At 36.1% G+C, this 19,067-nt stretch overlaps 1 protein-coding gene and 1 long non-coding RNA gene across 6 annotated transcripts in view; one reads left to right on the top strand and one right to left on the bottom strand.

Annotated features, from left to right (window-relative positions):
* The window catches only part of LOC138695124 (uncharacterized), a 293,372-nt gene that overhangs the window by 126,204 nt on the left and 148,101 nt on the right, over nt 1-19,067 (top strand). For all 4 annotated transcript variants that reach the window (XM_069819546.1, XM_069819544.1, XM_069819543.1 and 1 more), the window contains one exon: nt 530-673. In XM_069819546.1, the coding sequence (XP_069675647.1) occupies nt 530-673 (144 nt within the window). The remainder of the gene's footprint in view (nt 1-529; nt 674-19,067) is intronic.
* LOC138695127 (uncharacterized) overlaps nt 1-19,067 on the bottom strand; it is a 46,229-nt gene that overhangs the window by 9,235 nt on the left and 17,927 nt on the right. The window lies entirely within an intron of this gene.

Below are 19,067 nucleotides of genomic sequence, written 5' to 3'. Positions count from 1 at the left end.
GTACTCAATAGTTTTGCAAGTTCACTCATGGTTTTATTTCTAAACTCTTTACTGCTGTACACTACAATCAGCTCATTTTTCAATCGAATGATGTCGAAAAATTTTCCATATGTATCTATGAGATTTTGAAAGCAACTTTCTGGGAATTGGTTAGTATATTTTTCATAGTTTTGAGGCGACAATAAATTTAAAAATTTCAGTTTAGAATAATCTTGAAATCTTACATCCAAGTGGTTATCAATATTATCAAACACTTCGCAATAGATGCGTTTATAGTTGATATTTTTTCTCTTCAGAGGCTCACCTACTTGAGACACGGTTTCTTGGAAAACCCCTTCATAATCGTGAAAGAAATTTTGTTGAAACTTAAAAACTGTGGGCCAAGGACTAAAACAATCAAATTTCAGTAATTGTAATTGTTGTGTAATGTCTCATTTAAAAGACTGACAATATTCAGAGACATTGAGGTGATGACAGAGTGGTAAATGATAATAGAGCATTGAAAATGTGATGTGGTTGTTTTGCACAGAATTTCATACTGACATGGCACAAAGACATACGTCCCAAGGGCCGCACCATGTGTTGGGACGTGTCAGATGTACAGAACAAGGCTGCAGTGAACTTATTCCCCTGTCATGGCATGCAGGGAAATCAGCTGTGGCGATACAATCCGGTGAGCTAATTGTGCCTTCGAATTCTATTTTATAATTGAATCAGGAATTTTCAAAAGGGACTAAGTCTGGAAAAGTAAATTTGAAGAAAACGACAAAAAACCTTTTGTATGGATCTGGATATATAACAGTCCAAACATGTTGATACACAATTTAAATGTGTACATTCTAAAGGACTTCGTTCCTTTTAATGCTGAAATCCAAGAAGAGTGTATGGAGACCCAGAAATGGGCATAAACTCAATTTACAAAAAATATGGACTTGGTCCCTTTTTCAAATTCCTCATTCAATTCTTTCTGTCATATATGAGGAGCTCACAACCAGAGTGGATCAAGTCTACCAGTGGTCAGTTTGTGGATTAATGCAATCTCAGATGAAGAAAACTTAGATTTATTCATTGCCTTAACAAACTAAGTCAATAACTCATTTGTTACTCCAGAGAGGGCAGCATTTCCTATGGAAAGTGAAGGTTGCTAAGCATGAGTCAGGTACTTTTAAGACTCAATTTCTCAAAATTATTCCAGAAGGACTTGGTCCACTCTGGTTGTGAACCCTTCATATATTTTTACATTAATTTCTTTATTGACTACTAGAGTTCCACGAAAAATTTACTGGTCTCATTTCTTGCCCACGTCAAATGTAGCTCTATCAGTCATCATTTTCAACCATGAACGCATCATTGTAGGTAACGAATTCGGTGTTAAGAGATACTTCTGTCTCATACACAGAATTCTTTTAACTGCCAGACTCATAGAATCCATGATGGTTGGAATGACCATAACCAAATTTGTTACCAACTGACTGATCATCAAGCTACTTGTTTATATATTAATTAGTTCCTTCAGTCCTTCCTCTGTTCTTTACTTTGTTAGTTCACTTATTTATCTATCCATTAAGGTAAGATTAGAGACCTTGTATTACCAGTGTTAAATTCACCATCTTTAAGTACCCTTATCACAGAAAGTGTTACAGATATGTCTGTGAATATTTTAAACTGATTCTTTGTTATCTTAAAAGTGCTGAGCTCTTGTTTAAAAAGTGAACTTTGTGAAAATAATAAGTTATGACTTTCTACTACATATGCACTTTCTTCCTGTCTGTCCTATGTAAAAATGTGGACAACTATTGCATTTTAGTTTGTAAGCCCCAGTTGAATTATATTTATTTGAATGTTTGATGTGATTATTTAGATATTTCTGTGTTGTGTTTTTGTTTTGTACCTATGCTATCTTGTGTTTTAGTTTTCTGAATGAAGTTGCAATTTTGTAAGTATTGATATTGTGATATGTTAATGTTATGTATTTATTCTCACGCGGTGTTTGTGTTGGTTTGTTCTGTTTTTGTTTTGTCTTTTTTATTAGTGTATCTATCATGTTAGGATTATATCCATTGTCTTGTGCTATATATTTTATTGTGTTTAGTTCTTCAGTATAGTTGTCATTGTTCATAGGTATGTTAAATATTAATCTGTATGTCATTGTATGGAAAGCTGCATGTTTATGTTGTATAGGATAGTTCGATGAATTCTGTATGTGTTTTGTAGTTGTGGTTTCCTGTATATTTTGAATTCATGTCTATTATTTGTTTTGGTTATGGTGATGTCTAAGAAATTTATAGCTTGGTTATGTTCTGTTTCTATTGTATACTTTAATTTGAGATGTATTTTGTTGAGTTGTTGATGTAGGTTTTCTATTTGTCTTTTGTTTCCATTATATAGGACTATTATGTCATCTACATATCGATGCCAGTACATTATTCTCTCTGCGTGTTTGTTGTTGTCAGTGTTTAGTATGTGTGTTTGTTCTATATTATGAATGAAGATTTCAGCTAATATACTTGATATAGGTGAACCCATTGGTAATCCTTCAGTTTGTGTATAATATTTATTGTTATGTGTGAAATAATTTTGTTTTGTAATAATCTTTCTTTAATGTTTCTAAATCTTTTGTCCAGAAAGGTTTGTAATTTGGGATCTTTCCTCGGGGCACCCATTTCTTTGCTGCTTTTAGCATAGTTGCACAAATTATGTCGTTACATTTGTCTGGGGATTCGTTCATATTAATGGAGAGGTTATTTTCTAGATCTTCTCTAAATTTAGTCCAATTGGATTTTTTAAAATTCCAAGAACATCTGTTATAAGATTTGTTTGTAGGTTTCTGATGTAGTAAAATAGAAGTAGCAATGATTTTGTGGCCAAGTCCAGGGTCTTCCAGAACTTTCCTGCTTGCCTTGTTATATATGTCTGAAGATATTAGAGTTAAATCTGGATTAGATGTTCCATGGGAATGAAGATATGTTGGAGGGTCTTCTGGGTTGAATAATAATTGGATTGATTGGGTGTTAAGAAAATCTTCTATTGAATGGCCAACAGAATTGATGCCTAAATATCCCCATTCTTTAGAATGACCACTGAAGTCTCCAATTATGAGAGTCTTTGGTGTAACTACTATATTGTCCAAATTGGGTTTGTTATTAGGGGGTTATATATGCTATACATTTTGAAGTGTTATTTATCCGAAGTTCTATTTTACAAATTTCAGATTTGTGAATAATTTCAAAGGAAAAATTGTTCCTGGGCCAGGTATCGATCCTGGGACCCTTCGCTTAGCGCATGAATGCTCTACCGATTGAGCTACTCCAGGAACTATACAAGACACCGTCACAATTCTTCCCTTTAAGTCCACACAACTCAAATGGTTTGACAAGACGCCAGAAACCCAACTTTGAGTGCACACAATTCTGTGTGACTTAAATTGTGGCTTTCTGTTAACGTACCTACAGCAACCAGTGGCGTATACTGGTTTAAGGGTCTGGGCTACCACTGACCCTATTATTACACAAAATATATTTTAAAATCCCTATAATAAAATTCCTTACCTATTTATATGTGAATTCCAGACGTCTTGATTGGGACGAAAATACTTGGATGACTTCGTCATTGAAATTACAGTTGGGCCACTTGCGAAGTTTCTGTAGAAATGACTTTTCAATGGACATCAGTGCCAAGCCGGATAAACGTTCTTGTGTATGAGTTGATCTACAGTAGGATTTTATTGCTTCAACAATGTTCTTTCTACCAATGCTGACGTAGCTGGTATTGTCGCAATTAATGTTGCCAATTTAAGGACTTCAGGAATAAATTGGTTCAGCTGGTTTTCATATATGGCAGATAATATTTCGTGGATAGGTTTGTTCGAAAAATCAAAGACTTCTGCTGAATATATTACGCTTAATTTATTTTTCAAACGTACTTGATCAAAGTGACTGTTATAGGACTGAAATAATTTGTTTAGTGCCTCATTCGGGAAGTTTTCTCTATAAGCAAAAAATTTTTGAGAATCTATAAGCTTTCCATAATCAGAAAATCTGTCAGTAATTTCCATGTGCATACGATCTAGTATGCTGTAGTACAGCTGCCTGTATTTCAATTCATCATCTCCTTTTCTTTGCTTTAATGGTGGTTCCATTGTATTGGCTGAAGAATTTTCATTTTCCATATTACTCCATATGGACGGAAACCCACTACGTCTGAACTCGGATATAGTATTTTTTAACTTTGATACCTCTTGCAAGCAGTATGCTATGTCTAGACTTTTTGTCTGAAGAATATTGTAGAGCACATCTGTATGTGCGAACACTCTAGCATAGACTTCAAGAAGAAATATATTCTGAAACTGTGTGAAAAAATACAAATATCCTTGAGCCTGCACAATTACATCATCATCATCCCAGTTTTCTTCAGAGTCATTACAAATGATATTTTCAAAGAAAGCAGTCAGTTGTTCTCTGTATTCCTTTACTGTATTTACAAGCCGAGATGTAAAATTCCATCTAGTTGGTGCTATTTTTGGGAGTTTCTTTTTCATAAATTCCTTGAGTTTTCCTGATCTTTTAGGAGATGATGAGAAAAATGCAGCTAAACCCGACTGTGTTTTGAAAAAAATGCGGCATTCTGGGATGGATGAAATAGTTTGTTGCAAAACTAAATTGAGAACATGGCTGTAACAATGGACAAATAGTGCTTGAGGATACTTTTCTTGAACTTTCGTTTTTAAGCCATTAATATTTCCCGCCATAACTGAAGCACCATCGTATGTCTGTGCAATTAACTTATTGCCGACATTGTAGCTATTCTGCTATAACACCTTCCACATGCTGAAACAAAGCAGCAGCAGTTTTGTCCGAACTGACATTTGTGAATCCTATAAACCGTTCTTGAACATTGGCAGTACTGTCGACGTATCTTAAAACAGTGGACAATTGACTCTGATCACTTGTCATCAACAACAATGGCCACAAAAGGTGCTTCCTCTATTTCAGATTTTATGTTCTTTATCATAACCCCACTTATAGCAAATATTAAGTAATTCTGAATTGCGGGAGAAGTACCACGAAATACTGTTGAACTCTCAAGATGATTGGCCAGTAAATGGTCAAATTCACTTAAGGAACTTATATATTCAATATAATTTCTTCTATTGTCTGATTCCACACTCTCATTATGATCCTGAAAAGCCAATTCTTGTTTTCCTAGGAAGTAGACTGCGTTAATAAGACGCAGTAAAATCTCCCGATTTCTTTTCACAAGAGCATTGTGTGGTTGATGTGTAGAGCTTTTTGCTTATCTAGCTGTAAATCAATTCTTGTCTTCCCAAAGTTTGCAAAGTTCATGCTACTACAAATATGAGTTTTTGATTTGTCGTGTTTTAGGACTGCCGTTCGAAGGGAGTTCATGTTAGAAAACTCCTCTTTTGACCACACATTAGTTTCGCGGCTAAATAACAAACATGGCCAGCAAAATAGTTTAGACAGTTTAGAGCTACCACACAACCAATTCCACTTACCATATGATGTTGAAGTGAAATGGCGTGTGTACTCACGCTGTTTTTCTTTTACGTTCATGGACAAATTTAACTCAGGAGTTGGTCTTTCCATTTTCACAATTTCAACTTTCTCGTTGTATGTACGACGGTTAAAAGGCACTTTTATTAAACCTTCTATTACACAGTCATTTTCAACACAAACCTCTCCAGAAACTTGTTCTGTCATATTTTTCACAATATCACTTAATTGGGAAATTAAAAACTTCATAATTCACAATTAATATAACTCTTAGACACTCGAACAAATCACAAATTTAAAATACTGAACTGCAAGAACACAATCACATTCATGAGCTAGCGTACTAAGCCTATTGTTGCTTCGCACCTTCGAAGAAACCGATCACGAGAGCGGCAACTCACCCGGCCTACATTGCACGATAGAAACAGGTAGCGGGGGACAGGCAGTTGTGCGACAGGACAGCGTGAGCGGAACGGTCACAGGCTACCCCTCGTAGCAGCGGTTTCTGCAGTGATGCCGCCTTGACAACTTGTTTCTTTTCGAGAGCAGAGAGTGCATATAAATCTAACAATTGCTTTAATTTTAATTACTGTGGTAAAACTAATAATACAAAATTATTACATTATGTTATATTATAAACTTTTTCTTTTGTAATTTCCTTGGGCTACCGCCGGTAGCCCCGGTAGTCCACAAAATACGCCCCTGACAGCAACAAATATATTATTCAAGCCTGCTTCACAGGGAGCTTCTACCAGAAAGACAGATTTGCATAATATATTCGTTACTTCAGATTTGTCTTCCTTAGTCATTTGTTTAACAATGTTAAAGGTTGAAGTTATTCCTCTTTTGATGCCAACTAGTATGCCACTAGTTCTTTGTCTTGCTTTAGGTTGTAGAAATGTATTGTAGTTCTTGAAAACAAAGAACTGTAATTTTTGAGCTGTAACATTGGCTTCCATTATTGCAAACATATCAATGTCTTTATCTATTAGAATTTTATGTATTTCAGTTTTCTTGGTTTGATTAAGGCCTCCAGAATTCCACTGTAAGACCTTCAGCTGAGGTAGAATTATATTGTGTTTTGTCTTGTTATGTGATGCTAAAATAATCCCCATCCGGAGATCCAAATGAGGGGACTTTTTCACCTCCGGAATATTTTACTTCGGATTGTATTTGTCATTTGAGCATGTTGGATGGTCGTTTTTTTCTATGTTCATTAAACATAGTTCAGGGGGCACCACGAGAAGGCGACCATCATCACCCCCAGAACACCAATATAGCGCAACATATTGTTGTGGCGGAAGTCTAGCCTTGTTTCATACTGAGATTTAGTGAATTGATATCTCCTCTCTAGTCCCCCTCAAGCTTCCGAGTCAAGGTCGTAGCCATGCCTTTAGAGGTTTAGAGACTTCTGCCACAAATCTCACACCAAACTCTGCATCCTGGAATGACTGCCAACAAGGATGTGAGTGAAAACCAAGTGTTACGATACATCATTATTGCAAACTTATAGACCTATTGTTACTAGGTATAATAACTCAATAACTCCCGAAGAGGAAATCTCAAGCCTGGTTTGACAGAGTGTGCTATGAAGAAAGGCAGAAAGTCCTTAAACTCCTACACAGAGCAAGGAACTCATCAAATACAGAAATCTTGAAGCAATATAACGAAAAAAGAAGACATTACAAGAAACTACTGAGAGAAAAAAGGGCGAGCCATCTTGAAAAGGAAGCGCAACAACTGATCAAATTTGCAATGGACGGTCCTTTTACGGCCCTCAAGACAACAAGACCCTCCTTTCCAAACATGATACAAATGCAGATTTGGGTAGACCACTTTCGTGAGATTCTGAACCAGAGTAGAAGCGATGCAGCGCTGCCGGTACAAAGCAATCACCACCCAATATTCCCAAAAATAACGGAGCAAGAGATATTAGCTGCTATAATGGGAACAAAAACTAGAAAAGCAGCAGGGTCGGACGGCATTGCAAACGAGCACCTTAAACTGGCAGCACCGCACCTAATCCAGACATGGACTCAGCTATTCAACAAGTGCCTGGAATACGGCACCATTCTGGAAAAGTGGAGACACTCCACCATCAAAGTTCTTTATAAAGGCAAAGGTGCTACATCCTTGCCAGATGCTTACAGAGGCATAGTGCTGGAGAATCCACTATTCAAAGTCTTCTCAAAAGTTCTGACAAAGAGGCTATACGACCTGACAGACAAAAGGATCCCAGGAAGGGGAGAGCCACCTTGCATGCCATAAACAACCTGTTGTCCGACATCCAAGTGGCACTCAGACATCCCAAAGGGAAACTATATACAATATTTATCGATTTCAAAAAAGCCTTCGATCTGCTCGACAGACAGATCATAATGAAGAAGCTCGAAATGATAATTGGAGACAACTACCTGACCCACATCATCAGGTGTATTATGACAGTCAACAGGGTGACCATAGACGACAACGTAACGACATCGACACCTATAGTTCAAACGAATGGAGTCCTCCAAGGTGATCCAATAAGCCCTCTGCTATTCAATATCACCACGGCAGATGTCGTCCAAGCGCTAAAAATAGCAAACTGTAAAGCTACCATATACTTGTACTCAGATGATATAGTCCTATGCGTGACGAAACATAGAGATCTACAAGAAAGTTTCAACACCCTCATAGCATGGACAGAAGAAAACGCACTACGCATAAACAAAAGCAAGACTTTGCAGATGGTCTTCAGAAAAGGAGGAAGAGTGGCAACACATGAACTGGTGTATTACGGACAAGAACCACTGAAACAATCAAGCCACTACAAATACCTCGGAGTAAAATTCCAAACAACGGGCACATGCTTCAGCAAACATATCGCGGAAAAATCAGTCGCAGCCATAAGAGCCATCAATGACATCAAACTCATAAATAGACTATCTCTGGACGCAGCAAAACAGCTATTCACCACAAAAATTTTTCGAATATTCGCCTATGGCCTGCAAATAGTATGGATATATCTGAAGAAGAAAGATCTAGAACAACTGGAGAAAGTAAAAGCCACGTTCCTAAAAAGAGTACTTGGGGTGTCAAAAATGGCCCCCTCTGGGTATACTAACTGGCACGGGAACCATTTCTGATAGAAGAGCTGAGGCTATCGCACCATCTGCCGGCAACAGAACAATATGACGATCTCCTAGCAGAGAGAATAAGGAAGCGAAGCGAGATCGATATGGACTTCTACGCCACAGAAGCAATGATAAATCGAGCATGGGCGAACCCAGACCAACCACAGCGTCATGTGCTAACTCGATTCTCCATTCACGGCTTCCATCACAAGATCTGCAAGAAACCAGGTTTCCACCAACCGGACGAAGACTGTGTGTGTTCCCTGTGCGGATGCAAATGCAAACAATACCATCTAGAATACTGCCCAAAAAGGACGAAAAGCTTAAAAGCTTACAGCAAGAAACACCATTTATAGACTCTCAATGCACATTTTGTGTGCAATTCTACTTTATTATAACTCAATTTTTTTGGGTCTGCTAAGCCTCAAAACCTATTAGTTTGAGAAAAATTCGTTCCGACACCTGGAATCAAGCCACACTGGGACACGATTCATGGTGCTGGCCGAACTCCTCTCATTGTATTATCAATAGCCTACTACCTGCATTTAAGACATTCAAGTCATGTATGCAGGAGCGCATATTTAAATGACTGCATGGTCATTTTCAACAACAGTTCATGAGTTACTGTTAACATTGATATATACATATATATTCTTATATGAGGTCTTGCCATCCTCATTGAATAATCAATGACTATAAGTAGCCATACTGTAAATATCTATTAATTTGAGAAAAATTCGTTCCTTCACCTGGAATCGATTCATTGATTATTCAATGAGGATGGCGATACCTCATATAAGAATATATATGTACCGGTAGGCTATATGAGCCTCAAAAGCCTCTTAAGAGCTTAGTCACTGACAGATATTCCCCTCAGAATTTGTCATTTGAGCTCAGCACGTGGAACGGCCAGGCGCTACATGCCCAGCAGAGTAGGCGAACTGTCTGGTCTTGCCTAGGCTCTCTGCCCTGATCATGGAACCTGTATGTAGTTTCGAAATGTTAGAAATGTTAGCTCCAGGACATAGTGCAATATCCAAATCACATTCACCATGAAAACCTAAAAAACACATATGAGGAGCATTGTTTCAAAATGTGTTATGTTCCCGAATCCTAATTTTACAGGAAGCAATAAAAACTTTTCTCTCCTAAAGTGTTTTGAATATGTATAAAAATGAACTGCCATCGTGTTAATATAGACATTTATAAGTAATACCGATAAAATCTGAAATGTGTTTCCTGTCACAATGCGGAGCAAGTTGACTTTTAATTTGTTACTTAATACGTTTTGAAACAACACAGACAATTTAATACGTTTTGATCCAACACCTTTTGTTTCTTACACAATGCTGTTTCATTTTATTTACCTTCTTATTTCTTACAAAATAACAGAAATGGTTATTTGAGATTAAATATTCTGTGTTCCCGTATTTCTTATCAACAAAATTAAAGCTACATTGTTTTTTTAGTACCCTTTAGTCTAAAATGAATACACATAAGTAATATAATTATGAAAATACAGTCTTTCAGAGTCTTTCAAAATCTGATTCTTCATGAAGACGTTCACCATGTGCATTATTTTCACTAGAAGATCCTGTATCAATGCTGAGGCAGAAGCATAGAATCCCACGTCATCCAGTTCTTCCCAACTATCTTCAAATCTCACTTTCAGCAAAGTATCCACATCGTTCTTTTTAGGATCAATAAGATTTGTGGCTTTGTTATTCTTCTTACTCCTCGTTTTATAATACAAGTACCTACTTTGAAAGGATCATCATATCTAAATATGGGTTCCATTTTCAAAGTAACCTCTGATTTTCCATTTTTATAGATCCTTTTCAACGTAACCCTTTTCATATCCTTGATTCTGTCCACCTTTTTGTACTGTGAAGCTAGAGATTTATAATCTCGAATTGTCCAATTTTCTTCTAAAGTTTTAACGGAACCCACTGTTTCATAAACAGCCCTATAATCATTAGGGATAATTAACTTGCCTTTCTTGCGCAACGTTTTCTGTACGACTCCGAAAAGTCTATCAGCTGCTAATAATTAATGGCCCCATACTGGAAAATGCATTAGAACTTCGGAAATGTGTGGGGGTGCCTTGCTTTGGAGCCAGAAAGGAAGGATGTGTACTATGTGCATGTTTTCGTTCTGCCCATTGCATCTGTCACAGAAGTCTTATGCAAGTAACATCCTGCTCAAAGTTGAGAAATGGCATTACTCCTGATGCCACTTTATTTGCCCCTCTTCCACACTGAGTCTCGTTCCATGTATAGAATGTTGGGAACTTTGTGGGAATGATGCATAGTGAATTGGAAACTATTAGTTGTAGAAAGGCCCAGTTTTCCCCATTGTGTGTATAAGGAAATGCATGCAGTTTAGAATATAATATCATCTCAGAATGTGATGTTTAATTCAGTTTATTATAGTAACACAGCTAATGTACTTACTTTGCTTCCATTTCGCGATTTCTTTTTGTTTTTGTTTTTAGTCTTTTCCTGATCCTCTTTGATCTTTCTCCAACTATTGCATAACTATCCATTTTGCACAAAAGTAGTAAGCAACCGTTATTCATTACATCTTACACAGATGCTGACAACTTAGGAAAAAATGCGGCATTTCGTTCAGGTCAACCAACGAATGGAAAATGGTTGGGAATTTAATACGATTGGAACCGATCAGTTTCGCGAACATAACACGATTTGATCCGATACATCAGAAAGCACATACAAAAAACACAGAATATAATACGAAATGGTCCAATTTTGTTATGATATATGATAGAAGACATGCTTATAAGCGCGAAATCGCATCAAACTAAATTTCGATGGAGGGGGGACTTAACACATTTTGAAACGATACTCCTCATATAATTTAGGGTTATATAGAAAGTCTAACTCCAAACTTGTTAGCAGAATTTTAGTAATGTGACATTGTTTATGCATTGCCAAGAAGAGACAAATGATAGTTTGGGGAAATTGCATAATGCAACCTAAAGCATAAATGAGTTCAGAAATAGAAATTAAATAAAACTTGATTGAATGTAACATAGTAGCAGCAGCAGTATCTATTGCCAGGCACTTGGAAGTTCTCCATTCACCTTCTAGCTTTGCAGAACAGTATAATTTAGAGTCCGAATCCAAAAAATCTGATACCAAAGCTGGACATTTTCGTAAATGTTCTTGATTCATCAAAGAGTCTTCTAGGTTACACAGGATGCATTTTGGTGAACAAAAAATTTCAATTTTAAACATGGTGCTGCAAACAGTCATGACCAGTTAGCATCCGAAATTTTGCTACTGAATCATGTCGAGAAGAATCAGATACCTTATATATTCTTTTTCAGTAAGTAATACTGACCAAGATTTATTATTACTGTTTTCTTAAAATTTCTTCAGAATTTTGATTTGAAATTTAATTTTAATGTAACATAACATGACTTAAAATACAGATTAGCCCAAAAAAAGTATACACTGTTTGTTTATAAATAACTTTAGAACAAATTCAGACAAAATTCTCATTTTCGGGGAAATTGTAGCTTAATGGATAGGTCGAAGAGGTGCTGTCGAGTACCCAGCACAGTCCTCAGACCTAACACCAATTTCTACATATGGGGGACCCTAAAGGATGTTGTTTATTGGGAAACACCAGCTACACTGGATGTGCTACGAGAACAAATAAAAATTTAACGTCATGTGCAGCTATGACACTGGACACATTACAGAACTTTGTTCGTGGAGCAGTTCGGCGGCATCAATAGTGTTTGGATGCTGTTGGTGGTCACTTTGAACACCTACATTAAGCTACAATTTCCCGAAAAACGAGAATTTTATCTCAATTTGTTTCAAAGTTATTGCTGAGCGAACAGTGTATACATTTTTTTGGGATACTCTGTACTTAATATTTAAGATTTTTACAAGGTAACGTCCTTTAACTGATCAATTTCATGGTAAGATATCCTAAACATGAAAAATGGTTGATAAGCGTCCCATAATATTAATATCTGGTACATATTTCGTTGAACAGTTACCTCATACTACCTTCAAATATGTAACATTTTCTCTTGTACAATGTTTTATTCTTATGAAAGTGACACAGGATTTGATTTGCTATGTTTTGATTTACAAAATTACATGCCAGAAGTTTTTAGAAATTCATAATTAGTGAACAACAATTTTCAATAAAATAACTGTGTTCCATGTAGTTCTCACATGCATTCAGGTCAAACATATTATATCTATACTAATAATAAATCTGTAGCCGAAATTTTTCTGGTAATTTTCGATTTTCCAAAAATAATTGGTCCTAACATATATAATTAACCGCCCTCAAACCGAAAATCGCTTTTTTGAAATTTTTGTTTGTATGTCTGTCTGTCTGTCTGTTTGTTACCTTTTCACGCGATAATGGCTGAACCGATTTCGATGAAAATTGGAATATAAATTAAGTTCGTTGTAACTTAGATTTTAGGCTATATGGCATTCAAAATACATTATTTAAAAGGAGGGTTATAAGGGGGCCTGAATTAAATAAATCGAAATATCTCGCTTATTATTGATTTTTGTGAAAAATGTTACATAATAAAAGTTTCTTTAAAAATAATTTGCGATAAGTTTTATTCCTTGAAAAATGTTGATAGGACTGATATTTAATGAGATAAATGAGTTTTAAAATTAAAATAACTGCTATCTAAGGCCGTGTAATGAATTAAAAAACAAATGACTTCGTCTATAAGGGGCCTTGGACACAACAATCGAAAGCTATGAAAGATAGCCTACAGAGAATATTTCTGTGTTTGTATGAAGTAATATCGGAAGCTAAATTAATCGATTTGTATAATTAATTATTATTTCACCATTGGAAAGTGTAGTTTCTCTAGATGGACATAATGCTATAATGTTATTACAATAACTTCTGATATAATACAATATAATATAATACAATATAATATAATATAGTATGTAATATTATATTATATTATATAATTTAAGTTATTTGAAGGGTTCACAACCATAGTGGGTCAAGCGCCATTTACTGAATACGTAGAAAACAAGGGTTAAAATTAAGATATTACCATAATTCAATGGAAACCTATAACAAGTAAAAAAAAATATACACATTAAATCTAAATGATGTCAATCTTCATTAAACTATGGTTGCATGTAATAAAAATTAAGAAACAGGTTAAAGGAATTGTCATTGCACCAAATGAGTGTCTCTGGACCAAAATGATCGCATTTTAATTATTTGGATGCAATTTAAATTAAGTAACATATTAAACGATTTATCCTTCTATCAAACACGAATGTTCCCTGGATCAAATGTCCTATTTTAATTATGTAATTACTTTATATTTATTTCTAACGGGTGCAGCGGAGCACACGGGTACGGCTAGTATAATAATAAAGTTAATTTACGTAGTCAGTAGCCATGGATCTTTTTATCCGTGATACTATAGCTCACGCAGGAGCAGGGCCAACTAGCCAGCTGCTGGCTTCACGTTCACGTGCCTTAGCAGATATGAACAGTCATTCAAACAGTATTGGGATAGTGTGTGGTTGACACAATGATTTCCCTCCTTCTGTTATACATAGCTGGGCAGGTGTAAGACACTAGATTTTACTACTCAATATAGGTACCTCCCAAATTTCTCAAGATGTTCATTTTCTAAACTAGTCGAAATATAAGGAAAAATTTTTGCCAAATACCTTACACCATGCACCAAGTAGTGGCCAGTGATCGAAATCCTCGGTGAGGCCAGATGCAACTAGTTTAAGTGCCTCCGATAGAAAATGTTTATTTATGATATTAATTATTATTGTTATTATAATATTAATATCATTATTACTGTATTATTATTAATATTAGTCTATTATTATTACTAGTAATGAAAAATAATAATTTCACTCACCAAATAAGCTGTTATGCTGCGAGTTTCAGCGATTGTTTCAGTGTGAGGAGGCAACCCATATTATATGTTGAAATTCCCCTTTCTTTCTTTTCTTTTTATTTTTTCCCTTGACAGCAACGAACAAGGCCAACAGAGAAGTTTATTTTGCACCACGTTACCACTTAACCATCTATGTTACCCATATCAGGATGCAATAGAAACTCGCGTTTTAAGATTATCTGTCAGAAAAATTGTCAGCAATGTCGTAGGTATCTCGGTCGGCTCTCTCTTTATTTAAGACTTCCTTTCTTTCAATATTATTTCTTCTCGAAAAAGGACACTCTAACAATGAATTAACTACACCAGCATTATTTCTGGCATTTGTTTCTATTTATATTTTCCGAAATACATAACAACATTGGCCCAGATTCACTACACGAAGTACAATAGTACAACACCCTCACTTAAGTCATAAACTAAGACATAAGAGGAGAGAATAGTGTGGGTCTCTGCCTGCCAAAGAGCTGGAATGTTTGTTATTTATGGCCTATTTAGGAAGACAAGTCACCCTATTCCCACGGTTAGGAGGAGTGAAACCTGACCAGGCCAGACGAATTGTGCCTCAGTTACAACGTTTTAAGTGCAACCTCAAAAGCCTGTGAAGACACATGAAAATGCAGAAGCAGACCCGCCACAAGCGATCCTGGCCTCATGAACAAATTTTACTGCAAAATAGGTCTATATACATCACAAGCCAGACCCGGCACGAGCGATCTTGGCCTCATGAACAAATTTTATTGCAAAACAGGTCTATATACATCACAAGCCAGACCTGGCATGAGCGATCCTGGCCTCAGGAACAAATTTTACTGCAAAACATCACAAAGTTTTCAAATGCTTCTACAGCGATATAAGCTTCATTCAAATAACTAATACATTACATAAAAACAAAATTTGATTTCAGATAAGCCAAGTGACTGAGGCCCGGGCTCACTTGCCTCAGTCAATCAGCCGCCACTGCATGCACCCACAGCGCAATACAAAGATGGAACTTACATAATTAATAATAAGAATAATTTCACCTTATTGTGTACCTAGCTACAGTGCAGCAAAATTAAAAAATAAGCAAAACTTAAACATAATATCACTCTTTCACTGTTGACGTACACAGTCAATAAAAATTCGAAATGAAAATCTTTCTTGAAGAGTGAGAAAATAAATACTAACTTCGAGGTGATCTGTTCAGAACAGACATTTACACTTCAAAAGTTGATAAGTGGTATCCTTTTTTTTTCTCACGTTAGATGGGGGTCAAAGTGAGAGAAATGTTGAGAAAGAATGGTCTTCTGTTCTCTGTTTCAGTTGTATCTTTCTTAACATCATGATCAGGAAAATGCTCTTGCATAAGATGCTTCAGTGGCTCTTCAATTTGTAGTGGTAAATTTTGGAATAGATACAGGCACCTTACATGGGTCTCAAAATCGTACTGGTGGCACCGCGCAGTGTCTCAATTCCTAATTAACTATAGGTTCGCAGTCATTCACTAGTCATGTGTGATATAGAAATTACATGCGGCTTTCTGCCGATAAAATGTTGTAATGTTAGTAACAATGTGTTCATTGATTCATAGTGTTCTGCCCAAGGGCAGGTCTTTCACTGCAAACCCAGCAATCTCCAGTCTTTAATTATTTTATAGACTCAGTGGAAAGTTCAGTACTGCTAGAGGAGTGTAAAAATGTAACTACAAAGTTCCTGAAATATCAGTGAAGTTGTTTGGCATTTAAATCAGATTTCAGACCATTGAATGAGGGTGAACAGTCATATTACGAAAATATTGATATACTTATATTTGATGTCATGACGTGTGTAATATTTGTGTACAATAATGTCTCTATAAATTACGTTTTTTAATGTGATTTAATTCTAAAAGTAGTCTTAATTACACTTCCTGAATAACGGGCAACTGCAAATTCTCTAAAACACAACAAATAATGAACAATATCATCAACATACTACCTCTAATTGAGGTTGTGGCTGATATGTATATCTGTTATCAGGCTGTACATCTCATTTGACAATATGTGTCAGAGGAAGAACAATATTGTTTGTATGCATATGAAGTCTGACTAGTGTAATTTGTAGCTAGTCGGCGATATATGCAATGGAAGGGAAAAGGAACTGGTCACCCTCCCCCATGATATTCTGGCCTAGTTGCCTCATAAGTGGTGCCTTGTTGGTATCACTTGTGAGGTTCAGACTTCTCTTTGGACAGTTGAATAAACAACAAGATCAACATGCGGAAGCAGTTTAATTGATAGTTTGTGTAAAATGTTATACTGTATATTTTATTAATTGATGAACTAATGGACTTACTCGTGTTAAATATGTAATATTTGTCCGGCTTACAGCTGTTTCCGTGCTTCACGCACCACCATCAGAGCCTACTAGATCGTGGCGTCATCTCGAACTTCTCTGCCTGTTAAGAGGGTGTGTTTTATTGTTGGAAGGTGTTAAAGTGTGGAGTCGAATAGTGTGTGTGTGTACTGAAATTGTTCTGTGTGTTGAGGATTTGATCGGGGTTTGTTTTAGTGTGTTTGTATATTTCGTATTGTTCTAGTGTGTTGAGTTTTTGGTTCTTGGGTTGTGTGTGTAGGATTTCCATGTCCGTATTTATGTTATTGTATGTATGGTTAGTATTGGTTATGTGATCGGCGTATGTAGATGTATTGTGTCCTCTGGTTATAGCTTTAATGTGTTCTTTGTAGCGTGTTTGGAATGATCTGCCAGTCTATCCTGTGTAGAACTTGTCGCAACTATTACATGTGAGTGTGTCTACAAACACAAACAAACACAAAAATACACAAAACACAACATAAACACAAGAAATACATCACACTAACATATGAAAACAAAAGCACACATAAGTTCGCATCTTCATTCAGAAAACAGAAATACAACATAACATACAGAACAGAAAACACACTACAAAGACATCTCAACACACAAAAAACACAAACAAATAAATATGACCACACAGCAGTGGCGGCTGATTGACTGAGGCAAGTGAGGCCGGGCCTCAGTCACATGGCTTAACTGAAATCAAATTTTGTGTTTTCATATAATGTATTAGTTATTTGAAAGAAAGCATATATCGCTGTAGAAGCATTTGAAAACTTTGATGTATATAGACCTGTTTTTCAGTAAAATTTGTTCCTGAGGCCGGGATTGCTCGTGCCGGGTCTGGCTTGTGATGTATATAGACCTGTTTTGCAGTAAAATTTGTTCCTGAGGCCAGAATCGTTCGTGCAGGGTCTGACTTAATGCATTTCATGTCCTTTCGCGGGCTTTGAGTTTGCGCTTAAAACGTTGTAGCTGAGGCACAATTCGTCTGGCCTGGTCAGATTTCACTCATCCCATCCATGGGCCGGCCTCAAGGGTAGAGTGGGGTGGGAATAGCAGTGGTGACTTGTCTTCCTAACTAGGCCATAAATAACAAAATTCCAGCTCTTTGGCAGGCAGAGACCCACTCGATTCTCTCCCCTTATGTCTCAGTTTATGACATATAAGCGAGGGTGTAGTACAGTAGTGAATGTGGGCCAATGTTGTTATGTATTTCGGGAAAATATAAACAGAAACAAATGAGAGAAGTAATGCTGGTGCAGTTAATTCATTGTTAGAGTGTCCTTTTTTGAGAAGAAATAATACTGAAAGAAAGGAAATTATAAATAAAGAGAGAAACTACCAAGATACCTACGACATCGCTGATAATTTTTCTCACACATAATCTTAAAACGCGAGTTTCTATTGCATCCTGGTATGGGCAACATAAATGGTTATGTGGTAATGTGATGCAAAATAAACTTCTCTTGGCCTTGTTTGTTGCTGTCAAAGAAAAAAAATAAATAAAAAGAAGAGAAAGAAAGGGGAATTTCAACACACATGGGTTGCTTCATCACACTGAAACAATCACTGAAACTCACAGCATAACAGCTTATTTGGTGAGTGAAATTATTATTTTTCATTAATAGTAATAAGAATAGACTAATAATAATAATAATAATAATAATAGTAATAATAATAATAGTAATAATAATAATAATAATAATAATAATAATAATAATACAGTAATAATGATATTACTAATATAATAACAGTAATTAATATCATAAATAAACATTTCCTATCGGAGACAAACTAGTTGCATCTGGCCTCACTGAGGATTTCGATCACCGGCCGCTACTGCCACACAGGTGTATACAAACTCACATGTAATAGTTGCGACAAGTTCTACATAGGACAGACAGGCAGATCATTCCAAACACGCTACAAAGAACACATTAAAGCTATAACCAGAGGACACAATACATCTACAAACGCCGATCACATAACCAATACTAACCATACATACAATAACATAAATACGGACATGGAAATCCTACACACACAACCCAAGATCCAAAAACTCAACACACTAGAACAATACGAAATATACAAACACACTAAAACAAACCCCGATCAAATCCTCAACACACAGAACAATTTCAG

This window comes from Periplaneta americana, chromosome 2 (genome assembly GCF_040183065.1).
Source record: "Periplaneta americana isolate PAMFEO1 chromosome 2, P.americana_PAMFEO1_priV1, whole genome shotgun sequence".
NCBI classification, from domain to species: domain Eukaryota; kingdom Metazoa; phylum Arthropoda; class Insecta; order Blattodea; family Blattidae; genus Periplaneta; species Periplaneta americana.
Note: the sequence above shows the minus strand (reverse complement) of the source record. Positions and strands in the feature narration are given on the sequence as shown.